General features: G+C 43.5%; 7 protein-coding genes across 7 annotated transcripts in view; 3 read left to right on the top strand and 4 right to left on the bottom strand.

Annotated features, from left to right (window-relative positions):
* The window catches only part of PHALS_13993 (camk camkl protein kinase), a gene marked incomplete at both ends in the record, with an annotated part of 756 nt that extends 40 nt beyond the window's left edge, over window positions 1-716 (bottom strand). The window contains one exon of the mRNA XM_024729719.1: window positions 1-716. This exon is cut by the window's left edge and continues 40 nt beyond it. Within this exon, the coding sequence (XP_024580068.1) occupies window positions 1-716 (716 nt within the window).
* Window positions 717-9253: 8537 nt separating this feature from the next.
* PHALS_13992 (uncharacterized protein) lies at window positions 9254-9579 on the top strand (the record flags this gene model as incomplete). The annotated part of the gene is made up of 2 exons (XM_024729718.1): window positions 9254-9409; window positions 9490-9579. 2 exons carry the CDS (start codon window positions 9254-9256, stop codon window positions 9577-9579), a joined length of 246 nt encoding a protein of 81 aa, XP_024580067.1.
* Window positions 9580-10148: 569 nt separating this feature from the next.
* On the bottom strand, window positions 10149-10435 carry PHALS_13991 (uncharacterized protein; the record flags this gene model as incomplete). The annotated part of the gene is made up of 2 exons (XM_024729717.1): window positions 10149-10312; window positions 10366-10435. The coding sequence occupies 2 exons, from the start codon at window positions 10433-10435 to the stop codon at window positions 10149-10151; spliced, it is 234 nt and encodes a 77-aa protein (XP_024580066.1).
* A 2307-nt stretch (window positions 10436-12742) lies between these two features.
* On the top strand, window positions 12743-15596 carry PHALS_13990 (Phosphatidylinositol-4-phosphate-5-kinase (GPCR-PIPK/Pi-PIPK-D10/PiGK10); the record flags this gene model as incomplete). Its single annotated transcript, XM_024729716.1, has 2 exons — window positions 12743-12798; window positions 12863-15596. 2 exons carry the CDS (start codon window positions 12743-12745, stop codon window positions 15594-15596), a joined length of 2790 nt encoding a protein of 929 aa, XP_024580065.1.
* Window positions 15597-15748: 152 nt separating this feature from the next.
* PHALS_13989 (uncharacterized protein) lies at window positions 15749-16855 on the bottom strand (the record flags this gene model as incomplete). The annotated part of the gene is made up of 2 exons (XM_024729715.1): window positions 15749-16759; window positions 16811-16855. 2 exons carry the CDS (start codon window positions 16853-16855, stop codon window positions 15749-15751), a joined length of 1056 nt encoding a protein of 351 aa, XP_024580064.1.
* A 120-nt stretch (window positions 16856-16975) lies between these two features.
* Window positions 16976-18256, bottom strand: PHALS_13988 (protein phosphatase 2c-related protein; the record flags this gene model as incomplete). The annotated part of the gene is made up of 8 exons (XM_024729713.1): window positions 16976-17174; window positions 17235-17297; window positions 17370-17467; window positions 17540-17585; window positions 17653-17781; window positions 17847-17949; window positions 18038-18140; window positions 18206-18256. The coding sequence occupies 8 exons, from the start codon at window positions 18254-18256 to the stop codon at window positions 16976-16978; spliced, it is 792 nt and encodes a 263-aa protein (XP_024580063.1).
* A 73-nt stretch (window positions 18257-18329) lies between these two features.
* Window positions 18330-18659, top strand: PHALS_13987 (uncharacterized protein; the record flags this gene model as incomplete). Its single annotated transcript, XM_024729712.1, has 1 exon — window positions 18330-18659. One exon carries the CDS (start codon window positions 18330-18332, stop codon window positions 18657-18659), a length of 330 nt encoding a protein of 109 aa, XP_024580062.1.
* Window positions 18660-18734: the final 75 nt, after the last annotated feature.

Here is an 18734-nt window from a genome sequence, read left to right as displayed (position 1 = left end):
ACTCCGAAATCCTCCAATAGCCTAAAACGGTTATCTTTGCGTATCGGCTCGCGAAATGGATATCGACACGCCACCATAGCATAAAGCATTACTCCAAGCGCCCAAACGTCCGCCGCCATTGGATTATAAAAAACGTCATGTTCTTCCTCATACGCCATTGCCGCATAAACTTCCGGTGCCATGTACCTTCGTTTGCCCACAGGTTTGACTACGATACTCTCCGCGCTCTGGGTGGCCAGACCAAAGTCTGTAATGTAGCAGCAGTCCCGCTCATCAACGAGAACGTTCTCTAACGAAAGATCGCGATGAGCAATCCCACTGGCGTGCAGGAAGGTCGCACCGCGTAGGATCTGTGTGAAGATGTGCTGCACGTTGAGCTGTTTGCCGCTAACCCGCTGTGCGTTGAGCACATTGAGCAGCTCACCGCGTTTGCAGAACTTAAGTATGAGCAGCACAGCATCTTTATCAATGATACAGTCGAGCAGTGGCAGCACATTTGGATGACCGCCTAGTAACTGCACGTGCATATTTATCTTAATCTCGGTTATCAAGTCTTCTTCAATATCGCGCTCTGAGCTAATACAGCGCTTACGCGCCGCGGAGTGCAATTCAATGCGCTTGATGGCCACATACTCGCCTGAGGGTGTGTGTTGCCATTTCTGTACACTACCAAATAGCGCAGGCGAAAGCATTTCTAGTGGTTGGTAGTGCTGCATGGCAACGAGTGTGATCAATGTAAACAGTGAAGTGTCTGCTGTGCTTTTTGCTGACTGGGCACAACTTTGATAGAGAGCTACACTAGCTTGCATTCGAACCCTACAAGAGACACTTTATGGACTCGCACTGTCTGCTGTGGCTTTTCTGCTATCTGTCCGACAACTTGTCGCACGAATCTCTGATGGAAGTGCCCGGATATATTTCTCCTGTTAGAGTTGATAAATATGAAAACTAATGTTTATATCTTTTGTTTGGAATTTTTCGTCGGCACATTTTGGCTTACTTTAACCACTCAGATTTACAAGATGCTGTAAAATCCTCGCGTCGTTTTTTGTGTACATTTGACTGGGCAATTTAAAAACTTGAATGTTAAAGATTTATACAATATAGTAGCTTCCATGTGTCAGTGGAACAGTAATTTGATGTATTAAGTTAAAGAGTTATTGTTTAGAAGTTTTAATTAAGGCAGGGCATTTTACATATTGGTATTGTTATAGTTTCAAAGGCCACTCATGCCGCTATATTTTAAATGAGGTTGATGGGGATAAATTGCCTTATTCTTCTACTGAATGATGTGTCCGTCAATCCTAAACAAAATGATGATTGCCGTTGATTAGCAATTCATTGGAGATGGACGGAGAGATGACAATTTTTTGAAAAAAAAAATTGACAGCTTAACCACTGCGACGGTCACAAAAATTCGTTCGAGGAAAAAGGTCAGGGGTTGCTGAAAGAGAAAGTTTTTGCAACAAAAAAAGCCTCTACAGTCAATTCTAGGCTTGAAGTCTATCTTTGTCATAACTAATCTAAACGTTAGGGTCGGGCAACTTGCTCTATTTGTTGGACAAAGATAGCGTCTCCCCTCGGGACTGTACTTTAATTGTTTACGTACCTAATCCAAAGCATGAAGCCGTAAGTAAGCTAAGTGTCCAGAGTGAAAGACCTTTTTATAAACATGCAAAAATATCACAAAAATACTTAGTATCAGCAATCAACACTGATACCAGACAATTTACTTCGGTGTAACAACCATGTATGAAGTTTGTAATTGTAACTTCGTAAACTTGGTGGTGGCCCTTCTTTACGTAAAAAAACGCATAATATTCTGACTTGAAATATTCCATGAAAACTTAGAGGAAATCATCTACAGAATATTAGCAAGTAATTTTATACTGCCATTTCCAGTAGAATACATAATGCTAGTGAGTTTTACTTACACATAAAACGATTGTCGCAACTGGAGCAAGTCTCAGGAGTAACATTTTAAAGCAATCGGGGATTAGTACTGGTACGGATGGACTTCTAAAAATGGGCTGCTCGCCGCATGCCATGCATTGCATAAGGTGATTGCACTGTACATAGTAAGTAACCTGGAAATAATATACAGTTTTCCCAGAAAAGGAGCCACGCCCAGATCGTACTTAGGAGTAAGATTCATCTCGGAATGTATTCCTGTTTAAACTTATATAATACGTACATTTTTACACTGTTGCTGGAGAACACGTACATTTTTATACTTTCTTCGTGCAACGGATTATGGTAAACATACACATTACAATATTACTCCTCGATCTCATGAGCGAAGCTCAATTTATTATTGTTGATGAGTGAAAGAATTTAGATTCGTTGACCTGTGTTCTGCATGGTTAATATATACAAAACATTGGGTTTTATATCGTTGCACACCCTCTCATAGAAGGATGAACACTGGAGTCTTAAAATTTTTATATGAGACGTCGAATAAAAGCGACCGCCTTGCGAGCTCCTACTGCCCCTGAAGCTCTGCTCCCTCACTTCTACCCTACAGTCCTATTCTCACGAGCATAGATTGTGAATTCTCTCCCTTACCATCCTATAGGGTCAAACAACTAACAAGACGGCGCAGCCCTAGTGACTGATGGCCTAAGAGGTTTACTTGGTGAGGCAGTTAAAGTGTATTTCAAAAATAAAAATCACAATGGCCGCCGTGTCCCGACCCGAACCCAGTTGTTCTCCCAGATAGATAATTGACAAAGCCGAGTTTTTCCGTTAGGAACTTCCCGAGATCAAAAAGCTTTCTAACATTCTTCTCACCTCTCCTTGAGCTGCAAAATCTGTACGGATGGTGACATTTTGCCGCGGTACTCACGACGACGTATAGCTTGGTTTCGATGAGCTATATCTACCTCAGCGAGTCGTGTTTCCCGTCTGCAAACGCTCAAGTAGAAAATGAAGAAAGAGTTAGCACTCGACCTGAGAGTTTTTTTTTGTGTTTCCTCAGGTAAAAAGTTTTGTCTTTGCCTAGATCAGCAGCGAACGAAGGAGGTGACGTCGATGTTATCCGTCACGTGAAGATTAGAAATCCTCCAAGTTCAGTGAAGAATTGTTCTCCTTGCTATTGTTAAGCAAGAAGACGCTGAAGCGTAGACTTATTGTTGTAATCATACAAAGTAATTACATACTTGGCGAAAGGCAAAATTTCGCAGTGTGTGCGATTGTCGAAGGAAGTATCGACGATGACCTCAAAACTGCGGAAGTATTTGATGAGAAGACACGGAAGGAACGATGCGACGATATCTGCCCAGACTCCGGTTCCACGCAAAGGTATAATTTGGAATGGTTGGCAGTGCTATTCTCACTGCGATCGATTCGAAGATGGCATTTAACAGAAACGAATACGCGAAAGTGATACACCATTAACTGCAGTCAGAACCTCCAGTGGTATGCTGTGAGAATGATAAGTGATGCCACAAGGTGTGAAGAATTCTCCCACGACTTTCAACAGAATGCTTACGAATCTGCTTTGTCCATTGATAGTATTTGCACCGAGTCGCTTTGACGATATATTCGATCAAGTAAGAAAGTGGATGAGAAGTCTGACACCGAAGGTCATCTTGGTCATCTTCCTCAAGTCTTCCCAGTTATGCGAGGGCATAAACTCTACGCTAATCTCCAAAAAAGGCCTGTTTTGTATCAGAGACTCCCGCTCCCGTTCTCGGCTGCTTTGGGGCAAGAATGGCGTTCGTGTATCCGGAAAAAGCCAAAGCTATCAATGATTGGCCTGTGCAGAACAATGTGAAACAGCTGAAAAAGTGGCTGGGCTTGGCCAACAACTTGCACAAATACACGCGCAAATATGCAGCGTTGGTGCAGCTTCTTACGACTCTTTTAAAAAAAAGAACGGTGAGTGGGAATGGTCAAAAGATCACCATGCGGTAACTGCCGAAGTGAACAAATGCTTGAGAGAAGCTCTTCTTCTTGCGATTGCAAACCACGATAAGCTTATCATGTGGTCTGCGATGCGAGTAATTATGCCATCGTTTGTGCGTTGATGCAACGCGATGATGAGAATCGAGAGTGAGTTCTTTCGTATCAGTCGCGACATCCCCAGCCCGCGGAGCGGAACTATCTAGTTCATGACAAGAGCTTTTATCAATGAAGTATGCTTCGGTTGATTTTCGTTGTATTTGCTTGGAGATGAGCGCTTTGCGATCTATACACATCATGCCTCACTACTTACGGCAGTAAAGACTCCTCATCCATCGCAAAGAATAGCTCGATGGATTTCCTTCTTTGCGGAGTATAACTTTGTTGTATACTACAAGCCAGACAGGACGAGCATCTTAGCCGATGCGTTGTCAAGACGACCGGACTATGATCCAAATTTTAAAGCGAAAACATGCACGAGTCATGTCGACAATACGAAGATGTTTAGACGATTAGAGTGCAAGCTAGGACTACAGTGCGCGAAGAGATTGTCGAAGGGTACAAGTCTGATGAGACATGTCAGAACTTGTTGAGGTATTTCAATAACCCTTCCGACTAAGCACTGCAACGGCTTCCGTAGATCGCGAGTTCACCGTTTTGGAGTTAACAACGGATTGTTGTACTTTGCTGTTGAACACGGGGATACAGCAAGAGTTGTTGTTCCAAATGACTAAGGTTTGCGTCATCGTCTCTTATATGAGAACCATGACAGCGCTTCGGGTGCCCATCATGGACGTGAGAAAACATTTCTCAGTCTTTACCGGGATTACTATTGGCCACATATATATTAGTGGTTGCGCAAGTATGGGAGAACTTGTGAGATTTGCCAGAGAGTGAAACCATCCTATTCCACTCAGGCCCCACTTCAGTCGTTGGCAGTGCCAAGTGGCAGCTAGAAGTCTGTATGTATGGAGTTCATATTCGGACTTCCGCGTGACACACATGGACGCAGTGGCATCCTTGTGTTATTGGACCGATGGTTCATCTTGCGCCAGTCTCGGACAAGGTTTTAGCCAAGAATATAGCTAAGGTCTTCGTAGACGTTGTTTTACGTCGGTATGGCCTTGTTGTTGGGATCGTGTCTGACCGTGACACCCGTTTTACGTCGAAATTTTGGCGTACACTGTTTGGACGATTGGGCACCAAATTGTCCACGTCAACAGCGGCACACCCCGAAACGAACATTCAAACGGAGCGTGTGAATCGAGTCCTGGAAGACGTACTGCTTACTTACGCTTCGTCGTTCAGAGAGTGGACTCAATTTTTTCTTCTTGCAGAGTTTGCGTCGAACAACTCCACGCATGCCTCGGCAGGTCATTCACCATTTGATATGAACTATGGTATCTATCCTAGAGTACCTGCTTCCATAATGGGCAAGGCTTTCACCTTTAGTGGAGAAGGGAGAGCCACAGTCGGACCTAAATGCTGTCACAGAGTTAAAGCGAGTTTTGACTTAATGAGACCGCTAGACGACATGACAACTCGTGATGAACAGCGCGTCGATGACTTTATTGCGATGAGACAAGCCATTGTTCGGTTTGTTCCAGACGCAATTGCGAAAGCTCAGAAGCTGCAAGAAGAACAAGCAGATAGAAGCGGAAGGAAGAACGAGAAGGCATATAAGGTCCATGATCTTGTACTAATTTCCACGACAAATCTGCCTGAACATGCACTGTCCAATTTGGGAAGCATGACGCTTTTAACAAGGTTCATAGGGCCGTCCAAGGTGATGATTTGCATTGGTAATGCGTATACATCAGCTATCCCTACACGCATGCGCCTACATCCTACATTCTATGTGGCTAGGCTAAAGTCGTATCTTCCTAATGGATATGCCGATTTTACTTTAATTTTGGTAGATGATCGAGCTGATCATTAAGTTTGTCTATTTGTTCGCGAAGGGCAACCGACTCTTCAACCTGGAGATGCATTTCGGCGTACAAGCTTTGATGACATCGAAGGATTGCTCCTTTACTGATTCCAACGCTTGATGGCGGGATTGTACTCACAACGGAGTACCTCGAGAACAAATCCTGCCTCTCCAACGGGTGCTAGTGAGCCATTTCACGAGATTCATCGTCCTTCCGGAGTCAAACAAATTCATCATGAACCTGTTGATCCGTATTCCAAAACGGGACATCTTAAGCCAAGCATTAAACGGAATCATCAGTCAGAACGTCGAGTTTCGAGTTCTGCTACGCAACAAGGTTCGAAAGGCTATCCAGCGGTCTTCAAGCGTCGATCAATGCTGCTGCAATGTCTCGATTTGCCCACGATGATCGCTCTTCCATTTAAAGTCGCTAAATCGTTTTCACGTTCAGCCCCACCTCCTCTCGTAGACTCTCGTGGAGAGTGGTCAAAACGATTGTAGATCACGAAGATCGATCCGCTCGTCATCGTGGACAGAAGCAGTTGAACCATGCTCGGTCGAGACTGTGAGCCCTGCCATCGCTGACTCGGCAAAGCAGACGTACCACTTTGTCTTCGTTCTCAAGGCGATCAAATGTCCGCCAAGAGTCAAGCTTAGCTGCCGTGGGCCGGATCGGATCATCACGGTTGCTATTCGACGCCAACGAAAGAATCGTTCCATGTAGAACCTCTTGTCTTTATTCCGGCTGATAATGAAGGAAACGTCAAAGAGCTTTGAAGCTGTTCTTTGCCATTTAGGCGAAGAACGTTCTCCTGTTTACTTGATCACGTCACTGATCGGAATGTGAGCTCCTCCAAAAGGTCTGCAAAAGTATCCAAAGTACTTTTTCCTATAAGGAGGGGGTGATGTAATGCTTACCCTTACATAAAGGTACGTTTATGTGCCTTCTGTATGTATCTTGAGAATGAATGAAAGAATATTACAGTATGGCGTTCCCAATTGCATACGTGATTTGTTATATGAAGTCTCAAACATCTTGTGTGAGACAGAATGCTGGTTCCTACTGGGATCTGTACTGGTGACGAGACCGACGTGTCTCTGTCTTTAGAAGGAGGTGGCGTAACTTTTACTGGATACTAATACGAAAGTTGAAGCTCAAGGTTTTGAACTGAGTGGCGAAAGCAGGTCACCTTTACCGAATTCCTTCCACGAAAGTTTGAGTTTAAGCTTTCGAGGTTCAAGCTCTGTACGTCTAAGATCTTTAATAAGTTGAAGCTGAGATTCAACCTCAGTACACCCTTGATTGATATCAGGAGCCCAAGTTTTCATACGTAAAATCTTTAGGAGCCCTTGGGGTGTTTTACATGTAGCTAGGAGCAATAACTCATTTTAATTCAGTTGCAAATCTACCTTCAAGTTATTTAGTCGTACTCTTTCCCTCCAAGTCGGGACTGTCCTTATTCCTCCACTTCAGGAATCGATTTCTCTTCGCACAAGCGTGTGTTTTGTATTTGAGGGACTGTTTGTGAGCAGCAACCTGTTTCAGAAATATTTTTTACAGCGGAACTAGCGCGTTCTAGCCGACCATATATTTCTGAAATTTTGCAATTTAAATACTCAATTTGGTGTCGAATCGTGGTCTGTTTGCTTAACCTTCGCTGCAAGAAGCGGATCTTTATCCGATACAATGAAGTCTGGTAAGATAAATGGCAAAAAATTTTGTTGAGGTGCGACTTTGCAGTATCCTCACAGGTCAGATTATCGCTGACAGTAGCGAGTTGAGCGATCTTAATCAGACATTCCTAAAAAACACAATGCCGAAATTACCAAACGTGTCTTTGTCTTTGAAGACCAGAATTAAAGTCTTGTATGATGGTCTGCCACCACTCTACCGGCATCAGCAGCTGGCTATAGGTGTTGCTGCCGCGGTGGGGATTTGACTCGTCGACAAACTTGACATGCGTGCATTTATGTGCCTACCCAATTAGGGATGGTGAGCCATCAATAAATAGAGATTACCAAGATGTATGTCCTTCCTCTTTCGAAATGGTCACCAAAAATGGTATCATGTGTCTCGTACAGTATTTATTATCAGGGTCTCCGTCGTGGGTATCACTAAGCTCTGAGTGACATGTAGGTCAGATCCATGACTCACCATTGACCAATACATAGCGGTGTATGCGTGCACCCGTGCGCTTCGATAAAGCGACGTCAGGGCTCTCAAAATCCTCGCAACTCAAACCTTTTAGCAACGGAGCACTTGACTTCTGTGCATACGATGAACGTATCGCCTCATAAATTTGCGACGTCACTATTGTGACATGTGTCCCAACTGCTAAATCAAGCGGGCATTGTGCCCGATGATAATCAAGCATCCTGGGTGAGTTTTTCTTTGTTGGGAATAGCCAAAGTGATCCTCGAGTCTCAATGCACCACGTCCACCTTTTCCATAGGATACATGGCTGTGCCGATTTTTGTGGCCCTTTGGGATTCGAGCGTCCTAATATCTATTTAAACTCTGCACACCGTGCATATTTTCCGTTGTGGAATTCAAGAAGACAATCTGCTATGGAACTGTCAATACGGACAGTCTCCACTACCAACAGATCTTAATGAACTCGTCTTGTTTGTGAAACTCTAGTCACAGTGTAATGTAGTCGTTCGCAGCCATATTGAAGATCGCTGATATATATATTAAGCATGCTTCAAGGGTTAATAAAAGCACACTTGTTACCACATAAAGCCCACTTTATCTCAGAAGATTAAGCAGTAAGTGCTGTTGTTATCTTCGGCAAGAGTGTCGTGATGATGTCGGTGATTAACTCGACGCATGATCATATTGATCACACATGAGTTTAAATTAATCAGGTTCAATAAGGAATAAAAGCTGCACACTATATCGCTTGAATCTTATTGTCATGGCAAGCTTAATTCTTTGCTGTACATTTCAGCTGGCAAGACTCGAAAGCGATCATGCGCTTATGCCCATTGGCGTCTGTGTGAAGTAGAGCACATCCTATGGCAAAACCTTAGTGTCCCGAACGACATCAAATTGCCGATATGGTTTCAAAGATCTATATTCTGGAATGTCGATTTCATTCACAGGGTTTGTGCCTTCCTTTTTTTGCCGAACCCTGACATTATGTGGCATTCTTTATTAACGATACTGGTGAGGGATCGTGATATGTGAGCATAGTTTGCACTATACCAGTGCAAGTACTTGGTCAGATCACGATACTTCCTCAATATATATCAAAAGAGACACTTTTCAATTTACAATGGCCATTGAACTCGTAAATTCTGCTCACAGTCTATCTTTTCCACTTTGGCAACGTAAAAAGGGTAAATTTAGCGGCGCCAAAATAACACAAGTAAAACGCTCAATTTGGCACAAACGCTTGACCGTTGTTGAAGTGATTGATGTGGCTCTTGGTATTAGTGATCTTGTTCTCTGCACTTTCGCCAAGTGTCTTGAAAAGACTTACGATATGTGAACATAGTGTGGTCCAAATCATAGTGGCGAAAGCTGTGATTGAGCAAGTACTGTACACAGCTTTACTAATCCGTGCACATTTGGTAAAATTGTTTCATCTACAAAAAGGTTAAACTGTGCGAAATCTACATTGCGCTTTGATGTAATTATGAGGCATTATAAGAAAAGTAACAGCGGTATGTATGAAGTTATGGAGTTCTGGAAAGGAGGAGTCCGTGGAACACGCGGTGTCCAAACAGACTTCACTAAATAGAGATTTTTTCTCATTAAAGATGGTTAAGCGTATAGAATTCATTCAAGTGAAATAGCATTGATTCTCAAAAAACGTGTTTTTGTAATAGAAGAGTTAACTATTCACCTTGTTGCTCAGCAATCTAGAAACTCGCTTTTGACAAAAGACGTCGTGATCATATTTTCTTGCGTGGGTGTTCAGCCCAGTCATTGCGCAAGCCGCGAGCACTGATTTCGCTTCATAAGCGTTTCTCGACATCGCAGATTAGGAGAACCGCTTGATGTTGAACCAGCAGCGATTGGAACAAGCCACAACCTTATTGCAGAGTGTACCAGACTCCGGCTTAAGCGCCGATGACTATCATTCCTACCAATAAAATGCAAGAAGGCGTGAAAAGTCGTCATCTTAGTCATTTTATGGCTTTACAAGACAGCTTGAACAAAACAGACGTTTAACTAGAGCGTTATCAGTGCTTGACTTCGGATAGTACGAAAACGACAACAACGTCGAGGCGGATACTTGCGTTCATTTTCAGTTCATGATGTAAGGGGTCCTGCTTATAGCCTTGATTCTACAGCTGCAGCTACAGATCATGTTGTGAAGTTGGAGCAAGACCGAGCCCCAAACAAAAAATGAAAAAGAGTTGCTCTATGCAATCCAATCTTACCTTTTGAGGAGGTAATTACAGGGGGCGCGACAAGTCGTAAGCGCCGATTGCACAGATTCAAATTCTTGCGGGATGAGTTACCGGATACTGATGATATCTCGGAGTAAAGATATCCCGTCCATTAGCTAGGTTTTACGTACATCGCCGGTATACACGCAGGTCCGCTGATGAGTCTGTATTCGAGTAGACCTTCTCCAAGTCAACCGCCATTTTACCGGCTATCGTGATTCTTTCAGTGTTCTAGCAGGACATTGACTTATGCCGGGAAACTCGACGTGATAATACTTTCTTCAGATGCTCTCGCAAATCATCTACCGCAGGTAGGCAAAGGAGACTTACGGCTCGTAGGACCTTATTGGTTATTATGTTCACCATTTGCATGTGGATTGCTACTGCTTCGCATGGTGGGCAATCACACGAGTAAACTGACTCGGCCGTCCGATTAGATCGGGACTAAATTGATCATTTGTTAGCTTTGGGGCTGGCCCTTCTATGCGCGACATGCATTCTTCCTTCAACTCTACCGGCTCAAGCATGGGAGACTGGATACCTTGTCGCCTCTACTAGTATCGATTCTGGAACAGAAGGAACCAACTTACAGCTGTCAATGATATCTCAGCTGCTGGAATACATTGAATCCCACGACATGCAGCCGCTCCCATCCCATGTTCACTCTGGAGAAAGCGATTTACAAACGCTTATCTCTAACTCATGTTGCTACGATATATCACTACCATTTTTCCGACCATTTCTTTAGGCTATTCGTAGACTTATTGCTAGTCAGTTCGGATAGTCTTCAAAGCTATTGGAGTTTTGTTCTGGCATCAAATGTTCCTCTGCTCCCTGTTATAGATTTTGTCATGACTTTCCACTGCACCACGAGGTTGGCAAGTAGCTATTTCGACTTTCAGCCGATCCTTGGCTCGTGACATTCCAGAACATCATGCATATGCATCAAATCATAATTAAGTCCAAGACGACGCGTGATTCCACCTGTCAAAGTTATCAGACTTAATGATAGGTTTCAGTAAAACCTTTGGCTTTTCAATAGGGCTCTGCATGAATACCGCATCTATCCAGCATCTGCAACGTGTCAGCATTTTTTTAACACGCGCGCCGTATCAATTGCACATCGCTATCAAAGTTATCACAGTTTTCCATAGATTTACAATGCCAAGACGTTTAATTGACAGCCAACGACCATTCTCAAAAAGGGTCGCTTTCTTTTGATCTGGCTATATTGACCTCAACCTGTATGAGGGGCTACAGAATTCAGTTCTTTATCAATAGACGCAGGGTGGTATGCTGGAGTTTGGTGTCCCCCCACGATGGGACTATTGGATGATCTGGCGCCGAAGCCATCCCTTCAATGTTCTTGTCGAGAGTGAAGGAGGTACAATCAACAGATGGTTTGTACCGCCACAGATGACACATGTATGAGTGCTACACAACAGATCCACATCCAGCAAAGTCTCTATCGTTCCACAGCATAACATGGCTGAGGTCAACCATCTTCAATGTTCTTGCCAAGCTTTTGAGTCCAGTATCCATTTCGTCTTTCGCGTTACAGAACGACGTCAACTCTTTGCCCGAAAGTTAGCATTAGTGGTCTCACTTATATAGCCGGATTCGCTCTCACCGACGCCAGGTCGATGCGCTTATGAGGGTGACTCACCAGAGCGAACCCTTCTCTTCCAGATGAGCGAGGACCACTCATAGCATTTGATTCGCCTGATGTGTAATCTCCTCAGGATTACCTAATTACATGAGTTTATTAAACGAGTTTATCTGACCCGCGGACAGATATCCGAACACTGTGTTTTGTCTTAAAGGACACAGTCTCTTAAGACTCTATCGCTGACTTGAGGACAGATGCTACCAAGTGCAAAAGGGCTGCCTTTCACTTTCAATTGTGACAGCTTTATCTCAACGAGCTCGCATAAAATACACACCAGCCAAAAAATTTCACGCTCCAATCAGGAGCGGAGAAATGAGCCTTTAGAGCGATTAGGTATCTAGTTTGCTCGTCTATTATAAGTGAAATAACATCTAGAATTGAGTCGACTTTTAGCATATATGTTAAAGTATTGTCCATGAAAACCATATGAACTTTACTGCGTGGTTGTGCAGCTCACGTGACCCACTATCCGAAGTCTGTCGGAATCAGTAATTTTAAGCTTTGCTTTGATTTTGAGGGATCTTGTGTAATGTGTACGTACACCATGATACATTACACAGAAATTTCAAGTTATACAATCTGTAAGTCCTTATTATTCTGTACAATTTGACTCTGTGGGTTTGTTTATAGCCATCGCACATGCGACAGACAAGAAATATTATTTTCATGACGTTTGTGCAACAATCTTTTATATCGTAACTGATATATCACAATGATAGAATATCTAAAACTATGCTAACGACTTATTGATCATAATTGAATTTTTTTATTCAATGTAGAGGGTTTTGTATTCGTCAGTCGTCTGCCGGTACGCAAGCAATACCACCGTTTCTTCTAGCATGGTGAAGACGCTGTCTGCATCTGAAAATGATGCGCTGCTGCGTGGTAAATATCGGTGCGTCATTTTGCCATAATGAATTTTAATTGCAGTTTAAGATGCGTCTATCTGTCGTTTACAGCTCTTCAACGGTTGAGCATTCGTCGAGTTGGCACTCTCGACCACGGTGTCGTAGACTTTCCACTTTGCTCTTGTGTCTCTGTAGCTGCTTTCAGAATCCAGCGACTAGTCCTTGCTCCGGTCTTATGGTAGCAATTGCCGGTCTTTTGGTGCTTATTGGGGTGGCTTGTTCGATCATTGCGCTTGTGGGCAGCTACAGTGCCGATGAATACTTGTTTCTAGGAGCTATTGTCTCTGGAGCTTTTGCTCTGGTGATTATTGTCGCCTTCCTCACAAGTCCGGCCGTGCGAGCACACCCAAATCCACTGATTTTCAGCAAAAGCCTCGTTGACTTGATGTTGGCTTTAATTTATGTGGCCGAGTTCTGTGTAACAGAGTTTTCCGATTCAGTAGCACTACCGTTTCGCATCGCAGCGATCACACAAGCACTACTCATTGCTGGCGAATTCTGGTTTTTCGCCATTCCAATCGACATGGTACAGTCAATTACCAACCCATTTACGTCTTATTCGCATAACTTTCGGATTTATTGGTTTTATTCAGTGCTTAGTGGAATTGTCTGTGGTTTGGTTTTGTGGTCTCTTGGTGATGCAGAGGCAGAGTGCATTAAGACAGATGAGTCGAATCCCGACTGTGAAAAGATTGCCGACGCCAGTGAACAGCGTTTTATTTGGTTTCATCATAATACAGATATGCCCGGCTTTTTCTGGCACCAATGGATCTTGTACCACATGTGTGTCGTCGTATACTTGCTCTTTGGGATTGCGTGTATGGCATATGTTCGTAGCCGACTACGTCGTGGACTGGAAGAGACGTTTGAAGTACGTCGACGGGTCTTATCAAATGGAATGCTCTCTTGCGCAGTCTTTATTTCCTGGTCCTTTATAACGATTTGCCTCTTTGCTATGACCAACAGTGTGGCAGTAAAGGCGGTATTAAGAAAAATGCTGTTTAAAGAGCTCATTGATTTAAGTGCTTTTTTGCATTCGTCTCGTGGCTGTGTTAACATTATCGTTTGGATTGTGGTAAATTCACCATACTTTCCATCGCTATACTCAGAACGCTCTAATGATTCGATACTTCAGTGCCAGTATGGAAATGAGCTACTGACGGACGATTCGTTTTCACCTGGATTCGAAATTTATGAATGCAATGAATATAGCAATAATATGAACAATCATTCCTATAAACACGAGGAAAAGCTGATGAATCCACAATTGAACGTTGCATTGCGCAAGCAGATGATTCACATGGCTACAAATGGCATCATCGAGTCCATTCAGCATCACCATCGAATGCGACGTGAAAATGGGAATAATCATACATTTCAAATGGATTGGCAACGATCTCCTCAGCGTCGTATTCGGCAATTAGTGTCCTCTTGGTCAACTGATGACGCAGTGGGCTCACAGACGGTTCCACCAAGATCAATGCCCATTTTACGCGCAATGAGGAACTCGACGATTCGAGTGGTAGAGGAGCCTCGTGACAACCCCAGTAATCTTCGATTTTCCTTTATGCCCATGACATTGACAGAAATGCAGTTTTATGACTTTCAGCCTCGTGTCTTTGCGTCCATTCGTCAGCTCTATAGTGTTGATGATGCTGAGTATATTTTTGCGTTCCGTTCTACGATCAACGAACGCATTAGCGAGGGTCGAAGTGGTGCGTTTGTCTTTAACACGTGCGATCGCAAGTATATAGTCAAAAGTACAACGTCCAAGGAGAAGGATGTGCTTCTGCGGCTGTTGCCGTCGTACTTGAGGTATCTTAAATGGAATCCGGAAACGCTTTTGCCTCGCTTTTTCGGCTTTCATGCCATGAAAATGTATGGCCAGATCTTCTACTTTATTGTAATGGGAAACGTCCTGAGCACCACAGAGGTCATTCATCGCAGATACGACATCAAGGGCTCATGGGTGGACCGCAATGCTCCCGCCTGTGTCTTGGGTGAAAAGTATCGCTGCTCGAAATGCAATCGATTCTTTACATTCGGCGGTGCACCAGAAGAACCGTGTTTTTTGCCGGACGAAGAGCACTATCCCGACATAACTTTACGAGACAATGATTTGAAAAAACGACTCAAGCTGGATCCTGATACGGCTATTAAGCTTATGAAGCAATTGACTCGCGACAGTGATTATCTCGCTAGTGCGGGCATCATGGATTACAGTCTTCTTATTGGTACGCACTACTCGCATTTTACCATAACGACAGAGTACAAGCGTGGGCTTTCCCATCGCAAGTCAGTGGAATATACAGCACATTGCGCTGATGCTCATGATGGAAAGCCAACTATTGATCTCGTCTCGCATGTAGCTGAAAAGTGTCGGTCGTCAAGTGAAGATGATGCAATGTCCGAAGCCACAAGACCATCCGATTCTTCAGACTTTTTTCACGAAAAGCGCTCAACGTTATTTCTTTCGTCCAAACTGCCACTGGGTGAGCGTAAAGAGTATTTTCATAATCATGCGTACCATGCACATCAAGTTTCGGGGCCTAGCAAATATTATTTCGGCCTTGTTGATATTTTGCAGGAGTGGACGATTGAAAAGCAAATTGAGCGTGCCTATAAAGTGCATGTGCTTCGAAAATCAAGTCAAGGTGTTTCGGCTGTTCCACCGACATTATATGCGCATCGCTTTCAGAGAAAAATGAAGCAGCTTTTTATCACAATGCCGACATATCCACTCGAAGATGATGCGCTAGGCGAAATCCCTGCGATGTGTAAATAGGTCGATAAAGAATAGAGAGTGGGATATTGTTCAGTAATAAAACCTAAAATATGATATGTGACTATTATTTATTGAATGATTGATGTGATAGAATATTATAAAAAAATGATTTTAGGAAAAGTCATAATCATTAAAATATAAGAAGCGAAATGTCATTTACGCTCGAAAATGAAAAAAGACTGCGAGCTGTTCCAAGACACGCGCTGATTGTGTACTTCACGCACTAATCGAAAGTGTGGTGATTTCTGAAGCGCGTTCTTGTAATCAATGACCAGCGTTCCTGACTGCAGCTCAAGCTCGAGTTTGGTCTGGACCTGCGCATACAGTGCTTCGTCCCAACATTGTGACGTGAGCAGAAGTATCGACACGTCGTGGACTGACACAGTGACCATATCGGCGCATTTAAAGCAGCATTTTTCTTTGGATATTTGTAGGTTCAATCGAAATTGTTCTGCCACGTCGTGAAGAAACTCCAAAATCTCAACACCTACTGATCGAAGACCAAATACCAATCCTGCAAAGAAGACGAGAGATCCAATAGATGCACCGAAGACGGTCAAATTCACTTGTCCACTTGCAAGTTTGTCTAGCACTGCTTGTTGGGTGAAGACGTTTAACCACGTTGTAAACGGAGTGCTGCCGTATGCGAAGTTGTCTACCGAATAGAGACTATTACTTCCTGAGAAATGTTGCTGGGCTTTTGAGAGCCCTTGGTGAAATACGAGCTGCTGCTCTTTCTGTCGCAATTTTGTCACCAACACTTGCAAACTTTTTTTGTTCTTATTGTCAACCAGCGGTAGATTATGACGCGCCAAAACCTCGTTTACTTGAGCCACCGCAGCAAGTTCATCTTGATAATTTTTAGAACAATTTTGCTGGATGTGTTTCATGGTAGGTATCGTGCTTTGGGTGTGGATTTTCGTGGCAGCAAGTAGTTTTCTAATTCTTTCTAGCTGATGTTTGTCAAACTCACCTTCAGACCTGCAAAGCTCGGGCTGAAACGTATTTTCAGATCCACCCTGGAGAAAAGTTATGTTGATTGTTTGACGAAACTCGCGAAGACATGCTAGAATCCTCAGTAGGAGACTACGCAATCTCAACTTTCTATCAGACAGAGAATCTTGACGTACTTCGTTATAAACAGCATATGCAGCAGTCTGGAGCTGAATGTAAAAGTAAGTATGATACGAAATATCTATTGGACTTCGGCGTACCTGCTTGAGAAGACAGCCGCATTCTTCCCAAGTCAATAAAACCATATGATTATCTTACTCTATGACAGCAAGAAACATCAGCAGACATGGCGACGGTTCAAACTTTTACTTTTGTGATGAAATATTGAGGTTAAACATCGCAAATTGTGGATTACTTTAGGTAAGTTAAAGAAAAATCACGATAGCCGTAACATTGTCTCCACTCCCTCGTGCTAAGGCCTCCTGGACAAGAAACTGTGCTGCACGAGACTGTTGAGAGACGGGTACTGATTCTACAAAGTCTACAACTTCTTGGTCACTAAATACATCCCATACACCGTCGCATCCCAACACCAGAATTGAGTAGTCTGTCGATGGATCCAGCCTGGAAATAGACGACAATGTCAGATCTTGAGGCGAATGTTATCCTCAGTATCCTCGTTACCGTGTCGCGCTGATGTGCGGTCTTGCAGCAACAAATTGCTTGAGATCACTATCCCCGAAGCTTCTACAATCGATTTGGACAGAGTAAGATCGCTTTACTGAATAAACTACCACGATGTTCATGGTAGAGCCTTACCGAGAGACTGCGAGCACACCGGACACTCGGTCTTGAATGACGAAACCGCCCTGCTGAACAACGCGCTCCAATTCGCTTGGATCACTAGCTTTGTGGTCCTGTGTTCAATCACGGATACACGCTTCAGCTATTTATTGCTGTCATGTATTACATTCATTTAATAAATTCACCTTAGATAATCTTACAGCTTTTTGTTTGCAACTAAGCACTGCACGGCTGCAAGAATGAGTAAGCATTATTAATTTTATGCATCCGAATGCTAAGCACACATCAAAAGTCGCACCTATCGCCAACATTAGCGACGTATAGCGTAATGACACCATTTTCTTCCAAAAGCAATGCAGTCACTGCCGTCGCACCGACTGTCCCAGGATATAACTGACAACACTCCATATCCGAGATCAAAAAGCTCCTTTAAACCAGATTGCATCGTAAATCCTCTACTTTCTCAAAACAAATAAGATCCTGGACGTATACCGCTCAAGGCACATTTCCACTGTTGTGCCAAGGTCGGCCCGTTGTATTTCCGTGGCAATGTTTTCGTGTAGCACCTGTTGTAAGTATGTCGAAACGGAACGACCTAAAGACGCTAAAGTCACTTGCTTTGAAAAGCGTTGCATACATTCTGAAACTAATAACGCAATTCGTCGCAACGTGTGGTCTAATACCTCCGTGTCCATCATAAATGGCAAAGTAGCCGTTCTTGTCATGTTGCAAGTAGCCGTCCACAACGCAAATTGTATCTTCCATAGTCTTCCGAAACTCGGCATTCTAATTACTGATGTCAAACCGTTGTTTTATGGAGTTAACTGCTGCGGGGCAATATGTTGATGTACCATTTCCTCGCAGATGCTCACGCTCCGGCAGCTGCTAAACTTTTCGTTCATCCTGATTAAAAAAATGAAATTTATCATCACACCTTTGTATTATAATCACTACTATTAAATTGAAACGTGAAGAATGGGTCGTCCAAAGATTAGCGTTGCCGCTGTCGGGCTGTCGGCGGCTACAGGCATGACGGTAGCGGTCGTTTCAATGATGGCGTACTTTCGTTTTCAGCATCCACAAGAGTTTGTGGATGCTACAATTCGAATGACACATCCAGAGCTGACAAGTGATGTGAACCGCAAGTGGGGCCTTTTTGGAACTGGCATTATGGACTCTGTGCCGCAGAGCGTCAGAAATCTATTCCACGTGCCCGACATGGCCGAGCGCTTTGAAATGCAAAAGAAAAAACGGGATGAGCAGATTCGTCAAACTATCGAGGACTTACGCCCTAAGGGCAAGTAGTAAGGTGTAGAGAATCACGTCATGATCTCTCGTAGTACTACAAACGATTTTTTTAGGTAGAAAATGTTTCTCTAT

The sequence above is a fragment of the Plasmopara halstedii genome (genome assembly GCF_900000015.1).
Source record: "Plasmopara halstedii genome assembly, contig: Scaffold_816, whole genome shotgun sequence".
In the NCBI taxonomy this organism is placed as follows: Eukaryota; Oomycota; class Peronosporomycetes; order Peronosporales; family Peronosporaceae; genus Plasmopara; species Plasmopara halstedii.
This window is presented reverse-complemented; position numbering and strand designations above follow the sequence as displayed.